The 17,226-nt window shown below is 56.8% G+C and overlaps 1 protein-coding gene across 2 annotated transcripts in view; it reads right to left on the bottom strand.

Annotated features, from left to right (window-relative positions):
- SEPTIN9 (septin 9) overlaps positions 1 to 17,226 on the bottom strand; it is a 165,253-nt gene that overhangs the window by 130,968 nt on the left and 17,059 nt on the right. Inside the window, exon 1 of one of the 2 annotated variants that reach the window (XM_082861284.1) lies at positions 9,059 to 9,095. The exons of the other annotated variant lie outside the window; for it this stretch is intronic. Within the exon in view, the coding sequence (XP_082717410.1) occupies positions 9,059 to 9,080 (22 nt within the window). The 5' untranslated portion in view covers positions 9,081 to 9,095. Of the gene's footprint in view, positions 1 to 9,058; positions 9,096 to 17,226 lie in introns of those variants that run through there. 2 annotated transcript variants of the gene reach the window in all.

The raw sequence follows: 17,226 nt of genomic DNA, 5'->3' as shown, positions 1-17,226 counted from the left end.
CATCATGGTCACACGTCCCCAGAAGCACCTCTTCTCTGACACCCGAGCCCTGGGGGCTGCAGCCAGCAGAGCAGGCCAGGCTCCCTGGGCAGCTCCTTCCTGCTGCACCAGCTCTGGATGCGGGACAGGGCCAGGCTCTGTGCGGAGGGGCCGCAGGCTCGAGGGAGCGCCAGAGCAGAGAGGCACACACGGGCACTCTAACGGTGCGCGCGTCCTGAACTTCCCTGCACCTGCCTCCCTGGGTGGCAAGGGACACGGAGGGGACACGGTGGGCCCCGGGGGAGCAGCGGAGGGTCTGAAGGAGAAGAGGCAGGAGGTAGGGAGAGCAGCTGGGAGGGCCAGTCTGGGCCAGAGGAGAGGGTTGGCCCCAGAGGGGAGAGAAGGGATGCAGAGGCCAGCGAGTGGAGGAGGCACAAAGGGAGCCCCAGTGGGACCCGGGGCTGGGACAGAGCGGGAGGGGAGGAGCCGCAGCCCAAGGTCACAACAGGCTCAGCCCCCAGCCCTGCCTGCCTGGCCACCTCGCTTCTCCTGCCCCAGGAACCGGGCACCAGGCCAGAATCCCCGGGCCTCGGCTACTGCTCCATTATGGGAAGAGGCTCTGACTCACCCCAGCTCTGAGGGCCAGTGGGATGCCCTGGAAAACATTCTGTACTTCCAGGCCTCCCCCAGAGTCAGCGGCCCAGAGCTGGGGAGAAACCTGAGGCTCAGAGGGCCCAGTGGGATGGGACGGTGTCCTCAGACACACTGGCCGCTACCCCACATGGGGGCATGAGCAGGCATGTGTGATATCCCTGCCAGCGAGTCAGGACCCAGGAGATACAAAGCGAGGAGGCCCGGAGTCATGCTTCCCCTGAGGCTGTCCGCTCCTCGGGTCACCTTCCCAGGACTCAGGCCACCCCACCCTCGGCCAAGCACGCACCAAACCACAGCCTCTGCGCTCAGAGGCCGCAAGCACTCCCTCCTAAAGATAGCAGCCCACGGGGAAGGACTGGGCAGGGCTGGGCCTCTTCAACCACCAGGGTCCACCCAGCAATCAGAGGTCCTCCCTCTCCAGCTGCATAGAGTGACGGTGACGGCCACCCCTCCAGGTCCCCGTGCTTCTCCTCCCTGCCTGCTACAGGCGAGTCGCAGCGGCCACGGGGCACTCAGGTCCTGCCGCTTTCTCCACCCAGAACACTGAGGAGAGAAACGAACTCTCGCCAGGGCCTCCGAGGCCTGGCATGACCCGGCCCCGCCTACCTTGCTGGTCTCAGACTTGCCTCTCTCCTCCAACAATGCAGTCCAGCCACTCGCACCTCTGTGATGGTCTAACCTCAGGGCCTTTGCACTTGCTGTTCCCTTTGCCTGAATGTCCTTCTGGATCTTGACCTGTCAGGTCCTTCTGGACACGTAAGTTTCAGCTCAATGTCACCCCCTCAAGGAAGGTGTCCATGAATACACACCCACATACACCCACACCCACACCCACACACCTACCAACAATCACATCACATCACCTGTTCTTTGTTTCTTCATCTAAAGTCATCAATTGATGTGTTTATTGGTTAGCTGTCTGACATCTAGCTCAGACTGCCAGCCCCAAAGGAGCAGGGTACTGGCTCCTCACTGTAGGTCAAGAACCCAGGAGACGTCTCGGCTGCACATAGTACAACCTCAATAAATATTTGCCAGATAATTGGGACGACAGGTGCCTAGTGGTCCTGCGAACAGCCACCCGCAGACATCAGGACCTGAGGTGAACGTAAAGCGGAGGACAGAGACAGAGGTCACTGATTGTTCACACTCGCTGGCGGGAGGGAGAATCGGGACCACGCAGAGGAACGGGCTCTGGGCGTGTGGGCTCCTGCCACGCAGAGCTGGGCGGCTCTTCACACCCACCTACCTGCTCCGGCAGACAGGCCCAGCCCCAAAGCATTTTCAACTTCTCATAGAAAAGTTTCAGAGCTGGTGCCTCTTTGCTAATTTCCAGGGGGTGTGTTGCTTTGTTTATTCAGCTTTGCTCAAGTCAGTTTCCTCATTTGCTAAAAAAAAAAAAAAAAAAAACTTAACTACTGCACCACTTCCCTGGCGGCGCAGTAGTTAAGAATCTGCCTGCCAGTGCAGGGCACACGGGTTTGATCCCCGGTCCGGGAAGATCCCACGTGCCACGGAGCAACTAAGCCTGCGCGCCACAACTACTGAGCCCACGTGCAGCAACTACTGAAGCTCGCGCGCCTAGAGCCCGTGCTCCGCAACAAGAGAGGCCGCCGCAATGAGAAGCCCATGCACCACAACGAAGAATAGCTCCCGCTCGCCACAACTAGAGAAAGCTGCATGCAGCAACAAAGACCCAACGCAGCCAAAAATAAATAAATACATACATACGTACATACCTTAAAAAGAAAAAAGAAAGAAGAGGGAGGGAAGATCAGAAGATCTAAGGCAGGTCCCAAGCCCGCAGGCAGAGAGGGGTCTCCAGGAGCTGAAATCTGCGTCGCTATCTGTCCTGAGTTCATACGAGGCCTGGGGCCCCAAACAGTCTCCAAACATGAGCCTCTGGTTAAGAGGAAATCTCTCCAGTTTCTCCGTTGGGTCCCACCCCCACCCCGCACCCAGCCCAATGGGAGCAGAACTGACATGAGGGCGGTGAAGGCGGGACGGTGGTCCAGGGGACTTCGGGCAAGGCGGTTTAGGTGGTAGCTTCCGGACAGAGGTTTGTGCCCGGATGGGAAGGGAGACAATGGGGATGACCAGCTCCGAGCAGGAGGCAGACGGAGTCTAGGATCGCAGAAGCAAAGAGGGAGAATGGGGCTGGAGGAGGCTTCCTGAGATGCAGCATGGGGACAGACCAACAGACACTGACACACAGACAGTCGGTCTCACACGCAGGCTGGGCACTGAAACCACTGAGAATAGGAGGCCCACCTGAGAGTGGACCCCAGGAGACCCCAGGCTGGCCTCCTCGTCAGTCCAGAAGGACACAGGCCTGGGCTGCCCCGGGCAGAGCACATGTCCAGCCATGCCCAGGGCCGGAGCTGAGGCTCCCTGGCCAGCCTGAGGGGATGGTCAAGGCCAGCCCAACCCAGGATTTCCCCACTTCCTGCCACCTCACCCAGTGAAGCCAGCCTGGGTGTGAAAAAAAAAAAAAAAAAAAAAATCAAGAGCCCAGGACGAAAACATGGAGCCTAATCTCACATGTACATGTACAAAGTTAACTCAAAATGGATCAAAGGCCTAAATGCAAGAGCTAAAACTGTAAAACTCTTAGAAAGAAACACAGGGGGAAAGGCTTGTGACGTTGGGTGCGACACTAAAAGCACAGGCACTAAAAGAAAAAGTAGATAAATTGAGCTTCATCAAAGTGCAAAACTTTTGTGCATCAAAGGAGACTCTCAGCAGAAGGAAAAGGAAACACACGGAATGGAAGAAAATATTTACAAATCGTATGTCTGATGAGGAATTAATATCCAGAACATGTTTTTAAAAACTTCTACAACTCAATCACACACACACACACACAAAGCCAATTTAAAATCTGACAAAGGACTTGAATAGACATTTCTCCAAAGAAGACATACAGATGCCAAGAGGCACATGGGAAGATGCTCAGCGTCACTAATCATTAGAGAAATGCAAATCGGAACTGCAATGAGGTACCACCTCACACTTATTAGAATGGCTGTTACATATATATTTTAAAAAATAACATGTGTTCAGGAGGACGTGGAGAAATTAGAACCCATGGGCACTGCTGGTGGGAATGTAAAATGGTATAGTTGCAGTGACAAGCAGTACGGTGGTTCCCCCCAAAATTAAACATAGAACTACCATATGGTCCAGCAATTCTGCTTCTGGGTATATACCCAAAATATTTGAAAGCAAGGACTCAGGCAAATACCTATACATACATGTTTATGGCAGCAATTTTCATAATAGCCAAAAGGTGGAAACCACCCAAATGTCTACCCATAGATCAATAGAGAAACAAAATGTGGTCTATCATATAATGGAATATTATTCTGCCTTAAACAGGAGGAGACTCTGACACCTGCTACAGCATGGAGGAACCATGAAGTCATTAAGTGAAGTAAGTCAGTCACAAAACAGACAAACTTGCATGATTCCACGTATATGAGGAAACTGGAATAGTCAAATTCATAGAGACAGAAAGCAGAAGGGTGTTTGCCAGGGTCAGGTCAGAGGGGGCAAAGAGGAGGTAGTGTTTAATGGAGTTTCACTTTGGGAAGATGAAAAAGTTCTGGAAATGGATGGATGGTTGCACAACTATGTGAACGCACTTAATGCCACTGAACTGTACACCTAAAAATTATAGAAAAGATACATTTTATATCATATGATATCGCTTATATGTGGAATCTAAAAAAATAGGACAAATGAACTTATTTACAAAACAGAAATAGAGTCACAGATGTAGAAAACAAACTTATGGTTACTGGGGGGAAATGGGGAAAAGGATAATTAGGAGGTTGGGATTGACATATACACACTACTATACATAAAACAGATAACTAATAAGGACCTACTGTAGAGCACAGGGAACTCTACTCAGTACTCCGTAATGGCCTATACGGGAAAAGAATCTAAAAAAGAGTGGATATGTGTATATGTATAACTGATTCACTTTGCCGTTCACCTGAAACTAATACAACCTTGTAAATCAACTATACTCCAATAAAATTTTTTTTAAAAGGTACATTTTATGTTGTGTACATTTTACCACGATTTTTTAAAAAAGAGTCCAGAGCCGCAGGCACCCCAAGTCCTTATAGTACAGAATGGCCGCGGTGACCACTCACAGGTGGCTCAGGACAGCCCCAATCTCACGCTATGATGTTATTGAAGGTTCTTTAATGCGTAACAGTGTGATTGTCATGCCATTCCTTAGTAGGACTTTACATAGAAATAAATCCTCTAATCAGGAAAAGTTTTGCACAGACCGATTTGGAGCTCAAAGAAAAAAAAATTACAAGGCACCAGGCGAAGGTGCCCTTATTGGGCAGGCAGACCCAGGTACCAAAGCCCTCCATCCTAGGCCCACTCTGTCCCCGGGGCCTGCCCCAGGCCTCACCCCCACCAGCAGGGAACACAAGGCAACCCCAGCAAGACGGTGCCTGGAAGGGGGGTGGGCAGGCTTCTGCAGTTCTCATGGGGCTGAGCTTCCCACACCCCACCAGGGGTAGGGGACCCCGTGGCCAGAGTGGGGGATGGCAAGTGATCTCGGGACATGGAATCACCCTGTGCATCCAGGATGCATGGGGACTGGAGGGGGTTGAATGGTGCCCCGCCCCCCAAATTCATGTTCACCTGGAATCTGTGCATGTGGACCTATTTGGAAAAAGGGTCTTGCAGATGTCATTAGGATAAGGTTCTAGAATTTTGGTCCTCCTGGATTATCCGAGTGGGCCCTAAACCCAGGAACAAGTGTCCTTATAAGAGAGAAGCAGAGGGAGATTTGAGACACAGAAGAAGGCTGTGTGACAACAGAGGCAGAGACTGGAGAGAGGCATCCACCAGCCAAGCATGCCAAGGGGCGCCGGCTGCCGCCGGAAGCCAGGAGACAGGCCTGGAAGGGATGCTCCCTCAGGGCCTCCTGAAGGAACCAAGCCTCGGACACCTTGAATTTGGACTTCTGGCCTCCAGAGCTGGGAGAGGATCAACTGCTGTCGTTGTAAGCTCCCCAAGCGGTGGTACTTGGTTACAGCAGCTCCAGGAAACCAAGGCCCTCGTCAGTCAGAGGTGGAAGAGGCAGAGGGCCAGGAGGGCCTCGGGCCAAGCTTCTCATCTTGGAGATGAGGAGAGTGAAGCCCTGGCAGAGAGGGTCCAGGAAGCTGATGACCGCAGCAGCTGTCCAGGCCAAGAGTATGAAATGCCCGGGACCCAGAGGCAAGAGGGTGCAGCAGAGTGAGGACTGAGGCACGCCTCCCACGGTGGGGGCTGTCCAGCTCCCTGCCCTCCCCATGACCGTGACACAGGACCTCCCCCCCCGCCCCCCGCCCCCGAGCAGAGCAGAGTGCCAGCTCTCTCCTCCCGGGTGCAGTGCAGCCCGGCCCTTCCAGGCCCCCGCGCCAACCTTCCTGACCGAGCGGAGAAACGTCCACATTCTCTGCAGACAGCTCACCGCGTGGCCCTTCCCACCCTCCCCGAGGCCTAGCTGAGCTAAGTCACAGCCCCTCAGTGGAAAGTTCCCTTCCTGGAGAGTCTCCCTGCTGAAACACAAGCACTTGGAACAAGATAAAACTGCTTGATTTGTAAAAGCCACAAAGCCAGTCCAGAACAAGGAAAAAAGGCCGACCCTTGGCTGGAAGAAGCGGCCTGTGTCTCAGCGGCCAGTCACTGCTCCGTGATTCATCCCCGCCCGGCTGACGAGCCCTCCGGCATCTTCCCAGGGCAAGGCCGCAGCCTCGAGAGGGCTGGAGGCTGCCTGACTGCAGAAGAGGACCCAGGGCCCACGTCCCAAACCAAGTGGGAGCTAGGTGCTCGCGAGAGACGGAGGAGGGAGAGCTGAGGTCTCCTGAGGCCGCCCGCACCTGCCCCAAGCCCCCTCCTCACCAGCCCCTCCTGGACAGCTGCTGGGCAGCGGCCCAGAGTCAGCCAGACACGCCTTAAATGCCAGCCCAGTGGGCCATGAGCAGTGACAGCTACTTCTGGAAGCTGGCGGGTGGGGCGTCTGGCCAGACAGGCCCCCGTCCACACACACGCTCGGCATCGTGGCCCCCAGCCCCACAGCCGCCCGGTGCGGACTGAGGCAGCCACAACTGTCTTACGTTGTCACAGAGGGGCAGTGCCCTTGAGAAGCAGGCCGCAGCCGGCGGGGTCCCCAGAACAGGCTCAGAAGCCCGCCGCTGGCTGTGGGGATGCGGCCTCAAGGCCGTGCTGATCCAACTCCCTCCCTTTACAGGTTGGGAAACTGAGCCCAGGGCTGCAGAGCGAGACTTGCCCAGGGGCTGCTTAAGCTCTGAGTTACAAGTAAAGACGAAGGTCAAGGTCTAACCAGGTTTGAGAAACATGGGGAGACAGCCTGGGGACTTCTCTCTTCTGGAACCAGTTTCTAACCGAGCTTTGAAAGAAGTATTTTTTAATGAAAATGCATCCAAATGAGGATTTCATAGAAAGTACCAATTTCTCCTCAGGCACATCCTGGGAGAAGGTCCCTACTTCACCCGTCGTCGTCGTGCTGTCCTTGGCCGAGGGCGTGGTGCTCAACACTTATAAAGGCACAGAGCGGACTGTTTGTTCAGTTCATGAAAAGCTCCTCAAGTTCACTTAGCCCGGGAGGTTCCAAGACGTTGCCACTGCTTCTGATTCCCCCAAGGACCCCCTTCCAGCCTCCGTGCCCTGGCTCTCTGGTCCCCTGGTGGTCACCCAGCTGGGCCTCGGCTTGGTCATCTGTTAAATGAAGGCTGGGCCGGAGGCCCCTGGCAGCCAGGCCAATGGAGTAACCATCCTCCCTGGTCCCACAGCCTGCAGCCCTTGCCAGCCGGAGAGCAAGGCACCCTGGCTAGCGCCCCGTCCGCCCCAGCTGGCCCGCGTCACTGAGCTCAAACACACATGAGATGCGGTCCCACCAGCCGTGCCTTCCGCCAGTCTCCATGGCTGCCCCACCTCCTGTGGTCAGTCGCAGTGCCCGTTTGTGTGCCCTGCAGCACAGACATGCGCGCGCACACACGCACCCCGCCGGCAGCTCCCCTGCCTGTGGCTGCCCCGTCAGCCCTGACATCACACTGGGATCTGATCAGCCCCTGGAGCAGCAGGCAAGGGGCCATCTTCAGAGGAGACACTGACATGCGCCTTCCTTCCCTCTGGCCTCTTGGGGAGCCCCCCCTGCAACACACACAGTGGCAAACAACAGACCAAGCCAGTGGCACTTGGGGAGCAACATTCTTATCCTCACTTTGACCCAGGGGTCATCTTGGAGCACCTGAAGCCCAGAGGCTGATGCCCCAGGACGTCTCAGGCCAGCACCTGGCTTGAGGGGTGTGCCGTAGCAGCAGGCGCCATAATGAATGGGAATTATTCGTGATGGTATCAGATGCTGACACGGGACACCAAGCCCAAGAAAGAGGGGCTTCTCACTGGGGTGACTTAGGAGGGGCGGCCTCTCTTCTCTCCACTGCTTGGTTCTTGCCCCGGTGGGTCTGAGCCCGCTCCAAAGTGACCCACTTGGCCTCGATCCCACACAGGGTGCGGGGACCGATCCAGGGACCTGCAAGGTCCCTCCAGCCCGAGGACCAGCCATCTGCCCTCACTCCTTGCCCCACGTGACATTCTGATGTTCTGATCAGTGATTCTGCCCCAGAATCTGAGCAGAGCCCACAGCTCCACTCTTCCCGTCCTAAATCAATCCCACCCAACCACGTGGACGATCATTGCTACCCCCTCTCTGTCCACGGTGCCCAGGTGAGTACAGGACCCCAATGACACCAGCACCTCCAAGTGGGAGTCACCTTGGTCAACTCCCCCAAGCTTCCGGCAGAATAGAATAAGCTCTCTCCGCTGTACGTGTGCATACGCGCACGCGCGCGCGCGCACACACACACACAGGCATTTGCACATCTTGTTTGGGCACCGGGAGCTCCCGGCCCTGTAATCAACTCCCGGGAAGGCACCGAAATGCTATTTCAGGGAGGAGACCAAGGCGGCCTTGAAGACGGACTTTGGCTGGCAGAGAACAAACAAACCACACAGCGGACAAACCACAGTCGGCATCCCGGGGCCGCCACCCCGGACCCCAGCGCCAGAAGCGGGTCCCCCCACCCTTTCCCAGACTTCGGCGCCCACAGTCTCAGCATTCACGGCCGTCTTAAGATGCAAAAGTGGCACACTGGGAAATGAAAGAGAAATAGTGAGGGGACGGAGAGCCGAGTTTAAATAAAAGCCCGACTTAGCGAAGCTTCACTTTTGGAACATTACGTCCCAGGACCTCAGAACAGTCAAGAGGAAAAGAAATATGTCCACAAAAATGAGTCAAAGTGACCCTTGGGTGCTTATTTCCCGAAGCATAAAGAAAGTTGTGAGTTAAGGGGAAGGGGCAGCCGGGGGAGGAGGGCCGCTTGCCTACCTGTGATCCGGTCTCTCTCCATCACTACGGATATATTTAGCAGCAGGCGGGAGTCCCGGCGTCCCCCTTTCCAGAGGCGTCCTCCCCTTTCTCACCCCGTCGCCCTCCCTCTTTCTGCCTCCTCTCCTCCTCCTCCAAAAACACTCTTTGTCTGGTCTAATTTCTTCAATCTGTTGCAATCACGAATGCATCCAAATTACCACATTTCCATGTGCTGATCATATGTTTGTGCTCCAAACTGAAGTAGCATTGTCTCTTGGAATCGGGAGGGGAAAGGCAGCGAAGGAGAGAAATAAAAGAAGAGGCGGGAGCAAGGGCCGGACGTGGGCCTTGAAAGGCTCCTGCGGTCCCCAGGGTCCTCCGGGCCGAGGACCGGCCGGCGGGGCTTTGTGCGGTGGCTCCAGAGGTGCAGCGTGCGACGGCTTCCGGTGCCTTCTCTCCACCCCCTCCAGCCCCTCCGCCCGGGCTCGTCTCGCTGCTCCTTTTTAATATCCACTTGGAGAAGCTTAACTTAGCCTCTTGGAAACCAGCTCACAGAATCAAATTCCTGGAGACTTCCAGAGTCTTTCATTTCCCCCGGCCCGCGATGCTGCGATTTCCTTTGGTTGGAGCGTTTGAAAATCCTGGTTCCTGCCTGCCCGCCTTCCCTTCCCTCCACCTCTGCCGGCCCTTCACTCCCACCCTGACCCGGCCGGAAGGAGGGGCAGTGGCGCCCCAGGCAGGGGCCGAGGGAAGGTTCAGGAACACCTGCCGGGGTTGAGCCCGGAGAAGTCACCCCTGCAGACGCCCGGGTGTGCCGTCCGCCTGCGGAGATAGAGGCAGCTGGCCGTCCCACCCCAGCCGAGAGGGGAGCGCGGGATGGAGACTTCCTGGAAGAGTCCTACCACTTACTCATGAGTCAGTGAGTCTCCAGCTGTCCCCTGGGAGGGAGCGCAGCTCCTCGCCACTGATTTCCCCAGACTCAGCGCCTCTCTGGGAGAGGACACGGGGCCTGGCCGGGCTGGGGGCTCAGCACTGCTCCCTGCTATTCACCTGGGGTCCCGGGACTGCTCAGCTGGCAACTCGGGGGTGGAGGGGGACAGCACGTGGTCAGAGGGAGGGCTGGGGGACACCTCCTCTGCCCTTTAAGCTTCATTCACCGCAAGGGTTCAGACTGGCAGCCCTCTACCCGAGACACAGAAGCAGGTTTTGTATGCCTAACTGACCCTGTCTAAAGAAAACGTGTATTCGTGCCAATGTTGCAAACGGGCAATTTCACCGAGAACTCCAGATTTTCCTCATCTCTCGGAAAAGGGAGGGCATATAGCCACACGGAATGAGCCTTCCTGCCTTGCCCAAGGGGCCGCCTTGAAGACTGCTACCCTCTTTAGATGAAACCGCGTTTTCTGGATTGCTGTGGTCCCCACGGCCCCGTCACTCATTTTCGTTATCTGCCAGCCCCTCCTCCAGGTGACCTCTGAGTTTACAATCCTGCCCTACAGGGCCACATGAGCCACATGTCAACACAAGAGGGCCATGCACACTTCTCTGCTGGATGTCACAAAGTCCCCGTCCCCTCCTGCCCAGGGCAGGACCCCAAATGCAGTCTCCTAGGTAGCAAGGGCATCTTCTTGGGGGTTGGGGGGGTGACACCTTCTGGGAGACACCAAATAGCAACACCTCACCCCCAGCAGAGTCTGCAGGACAGCTCCAAAGGTGGCTGCCTGCACAGTGACGGAAGGTGGGCACTGTGGTAGGCTGAACAGCGGCCCCAAAGATCTCACACCCTAATCCCTGGATCCTGTAAACGGGACCTTATTTGGAGAAAAAGTCATTGCAGGTGGGATTAAGTGAAGGGTCTTGAGATGGGAGATTATCCTGAATCAGGGGGTTGGGAGGGTCCTAAATGCCATCACGTGTACTCACATAGAGGGGGGCAGAGGGAGATCTGACACAGAGAGAGAGAAGGGGATGTGCAGACGGATCAGAGAGAGATGTGAAGAGGTTGGCCTTGAAGAGTGGAGTGATGCGGCCACAAGCCCAGGAAGCCTGGCAGCCCGCAGAAGCTGGAGCAGGCAGGGAACAGCTTCTCCCCTAGAGCTCCCCAGGAGCCCGGCCCTGCCGAGACTTGGATTTCAGACTTCCGGCCTCCAGAACTGTGAGAGAATAAACTTCTGTTGACTTAAGCCCCCAAGTTTGTGGTAATTTGTTACATCAGCCACAGGACACTCAAACAGACACCACAGACAGACTTAAGAGCCAGGGCTCCCTGAACGATGTTTTCTGGTGATTATATTTCATTCTAACACATTACATTAAGCCAACCACCAACAATTAAGTTAGAACAGTGGGAAACAATGGGAATCTTGGAGGTTTTCTGATTTGTTTAATCTCCTTTCTGATTTTGAAAAAAATATTCCTTATTGTTTTTCTTTGATTATAAACGTATTATATGTTCATCGTATTAGATTTAGCAACTGCAGAAAACGTATGAAAAAAGAAACCTCTTTAATGCCACAGGGCACTCTTCGACACCAATTCCCGCTGCGGTGAGCAGGCCCAGGAAGGCCCCACGGAGCGGCAGACCGGGCCAGCTGGGGGGCGGCTGGACCAGGACGAGGAGCCCAGCCGTGGCCTCAGCCATCCTGCCCACCTGCTTCAGGTGCCGGCTGCACACGCTGTGCGTTTTGTTGCTGCGGCTGGCGCAGCTGCTGAGCACAGCTTGACCCTCGGTTTTTCTCCGGCATAGTCTGGCTCAGCGTCCCTTCCCCAGCCATGCCTAAAACTCCAAACATTCTGGCCCAAGCGGGGGATAATTTGAAACCGAAAACCTGGCAGCACCGATTGGCTCCGACGGGGCCGCGTTAGTCATGAGCCGCGAAGAGGCCAGGCACAGAGGTGGGGTGAGGCCAGGCAGTGGGAGAAGGGGGCGGCCGACCCCCGCTGCTCACTGAGTCCTGGCCTCAGCACCGGCCACTCAGGGGGCAACTGGTCAGCAGGTCAGGGCTCCCCACATGGCTTCTCCTTCTAGCAGAACAAGACAGGGCTCTGTGGTTACGAAAAACTCTGTCCTGGTCTTTGATTTCAACAAGCGTATTAGCATAGTAAACCAGCGAGCAGCCCCAGTGAGGGGGCTGGCTTCTGAACTCAGCACATCCCCACATCGACCAACGCCTTATGCCCTGGGGAGGCAGGACCCGCCCCCCGGGCCACAGTTCTGGGAACTCTGCTCGTGCCAGCCAGCAAGCCCCAGCTCCCAGCCACCGGAGCCTGCCCACGTCCTGGGATGGGTACTGTTGCCCAGCAGCCCCTTCCAGACAGTTCTAAAGGCAGTATCTCTACCCTTGAGCCCCACAGACCTGTACCCGTGATCTGCATACTCCCAGCCACCTTCTTTTTGATGTCACCATCACCAGCGAGGAGCCCAGTGCGGGGTAAGGAGGAAGAGTGAGGCCTGTTTTATCTTTAAAGACACTGCTATGCCCCTTTCCACGAAGTGCGTGTGCGCGCCCCAGCGCCTGGCTGGGACGGGACACAGAAGAGGCAATCCCAGTGACCCCTGAACTCCCATCAAAAGCCAGGAGGCCTGGGCTGGCCCAGCCATGCGGAAAGAGGGCAAGCGCTCCAGGTGAATGTGACACAGGCAGCAGGGGCCTCAGGAAGGGGTTGACAAGAGGGGCACAGCCTTGTTCCTGGGGTACATTCTGGGGAGGGGCCTGTGAGGAGGCGGGGGAGGAGGCACTCGGCGGAAAGGACACTTTCTGAGGCTCTGAGCTCAGAATCTCTGCCACCTCTCCCCTCCCCCTCCCCTCATTCAGGTACTTGCGAATCCTCCATTATTAGCTCCAAGCTACAGGGGATGCCCGCCTCTCACCTAAAAAAAAAGACTTTTCCGTTCATTTCCTGCTCATCCCCAGACTCCACCACACAGTTTGCTTCCCTGAGTTAAAAATAAAGAAGCTGCATCCCCCAGACCCTCCCGCTGACCCTCCTGCAGCCACTGCTACTGTACCTGCCAGCAAGGCGGGCAGCCGGCCGAGACCCTCCAGGGCCGGCCCCAGTCTGGCCGCCAGCAGCCTTCCAGAGCAAGACGAATTCCGGGCCCGGGGCCTGCTGCATTCCTCTCCGGAATCTTCTCTCCACTTTTTATTGCGCCTCAAGTTTCGGCTGTTCCTAAATAAATACGATCCAGCTACTCTCTGCCCTGGGGACTGCTGCAGGGTTTACTGGTGCAAACAGCCTGGGCCGGCCTGTTGCTCTGGGAGTTCTTCCAGGTCAGTGTGGAAGGAAATCTAGACAATGGAGAGAGGCGGCCCAGACAGGGCCAAATTCCACCGCTAACGGCCCTCGTGCTCAGCCATCAATCCCTGGCTGCGGCCCTGCCGGAGCTGGGGGCTGCCGCTTTATTCCTAAAGGCCCCCGGCTGCCCGTACAGAGCAAGGAGGGTCCAGGGGCATGGAGAGCAGCGTCCTCGATAGAGTCTGCCCCAAGGCCCCTGGGTTTAAACTCTCCAGAATACACGAAAACTCCCCGAAGAGCTGGTGTCTTTCACTTCCTCCTGGGATCCCAACATTCTGTCCGCTCAGCGGCACCCAGTAAAGGCTCTCCGGATGAACGATGAATCTGAAGATCCAGTGTGTGGGCCAATCCAGACCAGTCCTGCCCAGCAGAACTTTCTGCGTTGACGTAAATGCCATGGACCTGCCGCGTTCAATACGGCAGCCACGTGTGGCCGCTGAGAGCCTACCGTGCGGCCACTGCTACGGAGGAACTGCGTTTTTCATTTGTATTAAATAAATAATTTAAATGTAAAGACCACCGTGCCTACTGGCTGCCTCTTCTCCTCGTCCTCCCTGGAGACGCGGAGTTCTCCATACATTTCTTCCGCAGAAGGCAAAGAGAAAGTCTCCTTGTCAACCAAGGCAAAAGAAGGCTGGGATTTTTATTTTAAACTTGTTTTTTTGGCCAATCCCCCCCAGCCTCTCCTATCAAGTTCAATTCAATGATGTTTACTGGCTGCCTGCCCTGTGCCATAGAGCACGGGGTGGGGAGGATAGAGGAATCCCCGCCACCCACCTGCTCACGGGACTGACAGGCTGGGTCAAATCACCCTGGAAAGAGAATGGCTTCCAGAGCTGTGACCCCTCCGAGCAGGGAGGGGAGAGCAGGGGTGAGAGGCTAGACAGGGGAGGGGAGCCTCACGCTGGGTTTACCATTTATCCTATGAGGAGAAGGGAAGCAAGGGTTCTTTTGGTCAGAGGACAACCAGGTCTGTTTTAAAGAATCCCGTGGGTGGAGGCTATCACCCAGGCCCAGGCACACAGGCGGGACTGAGTAAAGCCCCCCAGACACCAACTGGACAGGGAGGAGGAGCCTCTGGTGGGGAGAAAGGGGGTGGGGGGTGAGGGGAGACACAGAGGCCTGACTGAGACACGGCCAAGATCACGGGTGGCCCGTCCCAGGGCCACCTGGGGGGATGGTGAGTTGACAAGACCTTGGCCACCTGTTGACCTGGGGGGGCTGGGGTGGGGCAGAGGTCAAGGACGACACCGAGACTTGTCACTTGAGTGCCTGGGTGGATGGCGAGGCTGAAACGTGAGAGAAGTGGAGGAGGGGGGGTGCCAGTGGGAAGGGGGAGTAACAGCTGGGGATGCCTGCGGGGGCCCGGGTGTCAGGTGCACAGCGGCCAAAACTCTGGCGGCCTCTTCCTGGACCAGCTCCTCCACAAAGGACACTCCCTTCCCTCCCTCAGTGACAGAGCGAGCGGCTCTTCTGTGCTGCCCTGGAGAAAGGGCGGGCAACGAGCTGGAGGGGCCCTACCCCTCCTCCGGCGCCTACTGTCCACGGGGGACGACAATGAGTACAGCTGAGTGACAGGACACTGGGGTGGGGCCCTAGCCGGGCCTGGAGCAGGGCCCCTCCCTAAGGAAGGGGTGTGTGAGCCGGGACCCAAGGCGGGGGTGGGGAAGGGGGACACGGGGGCACCCCCCGTAAGGGCAGGGACACAGCGCAGACAGCGTACTAGGGAGCTCCTTGTGTGGGTGGGGTGTCGATCACAGAGGGAAGGGGCCCTAGCTTCCTGCGGCTTCTGTAACAAATCACCACAAACAGGGGCTTAAAATAACAAGAAATCGATTTTCCCACAGGTCTAGAGGCCGAAGTCCAAACTCAAGGTGTCAGCAGGGCCGTGGGCCCTCCAGAGGCTCTGGGGAAAATCCCTCCTTGCCTCTCTGGCTTCTGGTGGCCCCAGGCATCCTGTGGCATGCGGCTGCAAAACTCCAATCTCTGCCTCTGTCCTCACGTGGCCTCCTCTGTGTCTCTCTTCTTATAAGGACCCCAGCCACTGAATTTAGGGCCACCCTAACCCAGCATGACCTCATCTCCAGGCCTTTAACTAACCTGTAAAAGCCCTATGTCCAGCTAAAGTCACCTTCTGAGGTTCTGAGCAAATATGAATTGGTGGCGGGGGTGTGGTTCGGCACTGCTGAACCCACCACTCAAGGGATGAGGGTGGGACTGGGGCTCTGGCCACCACCCCCCAGAGGTACTTGAAGGATGTAAAGCAGGACCCGGCCACACACCAGATGTCAGGGCAGAAGGAGAAGGCCCCAGGGATCCCAGCCAGGGGACAGACGGGCTGGGCTGGGCAGGGCAGCAAGGAGGTGAGGAAGCAGATGCAGGGAAAATGCCATGGGTGCCGTGGGAACCAGGGCAAAGGTCGGCCAGCAGCGCCCGGGGTGGCTGCTCATAGCACGGAAAGGGGGTGAGGGTGGGTGAGCAAAGAGGAAGGTCACTTGGGAGGGCCCGGGGCAAGCGTCCCAGAGCCCAGGCAGTCTGCCCAGGGGAACACACACAGGCCCCGGACCCATGACAGTGGGTCCAGCAGTGTCTGTAAGAGAGGAAAGCTTCCATGGGCCTCCAGCAACAGGCCGAGGGGGCGAAAACTCTGCCCCCCTGCACAGAGGAATCCCCGCCTGCCCGAGGTCAGAGCAAATGAACTAAGATACAAGGAGCTGCGTGGATACATCTCAGTCGTCCCGTCTCGGGAAAAAGCAAAGGGCAGTAGCTGACTCCCCTCGGACACATGATGCGATGCTGCCGGGGTCAGGAGCAGACGGCGTGTCGTCTGCAGACACACAGCGCACGGTACAGACACACCCGGCAGCGAGCAGTTCTACATTCAGACGGCCGCTCACCTCGGCCGGAACAGGGTCACCCAAGCTCTCGGGTTGCACCTGTAACACCTTATTTCTTAAGCGGGATGGTGGGTGTACAGGTATCTTACTATATTCTTCACATATTTTTATATGTCTAACAATTCTATTTCTGGGGGAAAAAAAAAAAAAGGCCAGAGTAAGCTGGTCAAAGGGTGACCGTGGGTGTAGTCTGAGCTGACGGAGTGTGGCTCACGGCGGAAACGGCCATCTCTGGCCCAGTCCCAAACCCAGCCTCGTGAAAATCTGAAATAAAGGAGGAAACACCACGACGAGGGCCCTTGGCCTTCTGGGGAGGAGACGGGGTGCAGGGTCCAGACACGGGACAGAGGTGTCTGGGAGGAGGGGAGGGGACGGCAGCTCCGAACGGGGGCATTCTGTGAGGTCAGAGGGACTGGGGGTCCAGGAAAGAAGGCTGCCTGGACCAAGGTCTTGGCCGCAGGGAGGCAGGGGTTGGAAAAGGGAGGCAGGAAGAGGAGGAGGGGTGTCTGGGCCGGAGCCCACAGAGGCCCCCAGAGAGTGGGTTTCGTGTGTCAGCAGGCGGTCCCATGCGAAACCCAGATCACAGCTTTGAGCTTGGGCAAATTATGCCTTAGGCTTCCAAGCAGAGCCGTGGTCATGGCTGCCAAGTGCTGATGGCACAGAACTGGCCTCTCTGAGCACAGGGAAGTAATGCCCAGACGGAGGCTGTGTTCTTGCAGCCCCGGGCGCCGGCCTCCTGAGACCTCATTCCTGGAGCGCAGGCCTCTCCCCCAGCCCATCATGCCGAGGGGCCCGGAGACGCAGCCCAGCGGCTGAAAGGGAGGAACATGGAGAGGCAGACAGTGGCAGAGGCCAGGGGCTCCGAGAAAGGCTTCCAGGAACAGAGCAGCAGCCGGGCAGCGCAGTGGTTAGCAGCCCAACGTGTCTGCAGGGGGCGGAGCTCCCGCTTAACCACGGACGTGAATCACTCACCACCCCAAGGCCTCCAGCCGG

The sequence above is a fragment of the Leucopleurus acutus genome, assembly GCF_964270905.1.
Source record: "Leucopleurus acutus genome assembly, chromosome: 19".
Classification (NCBI taxonomy): Eukaryota; Metazoa; Chordata; class Mammalia; order Artiodactyla; family Delphinidae; genus Leucopleurus; species Leucopleurus acutus.
The sequence above is the reverse complement of the archived record's forward strand: the minus strand, read 5'-3'. Positions and strand labels throughout refer to the sequence as shown.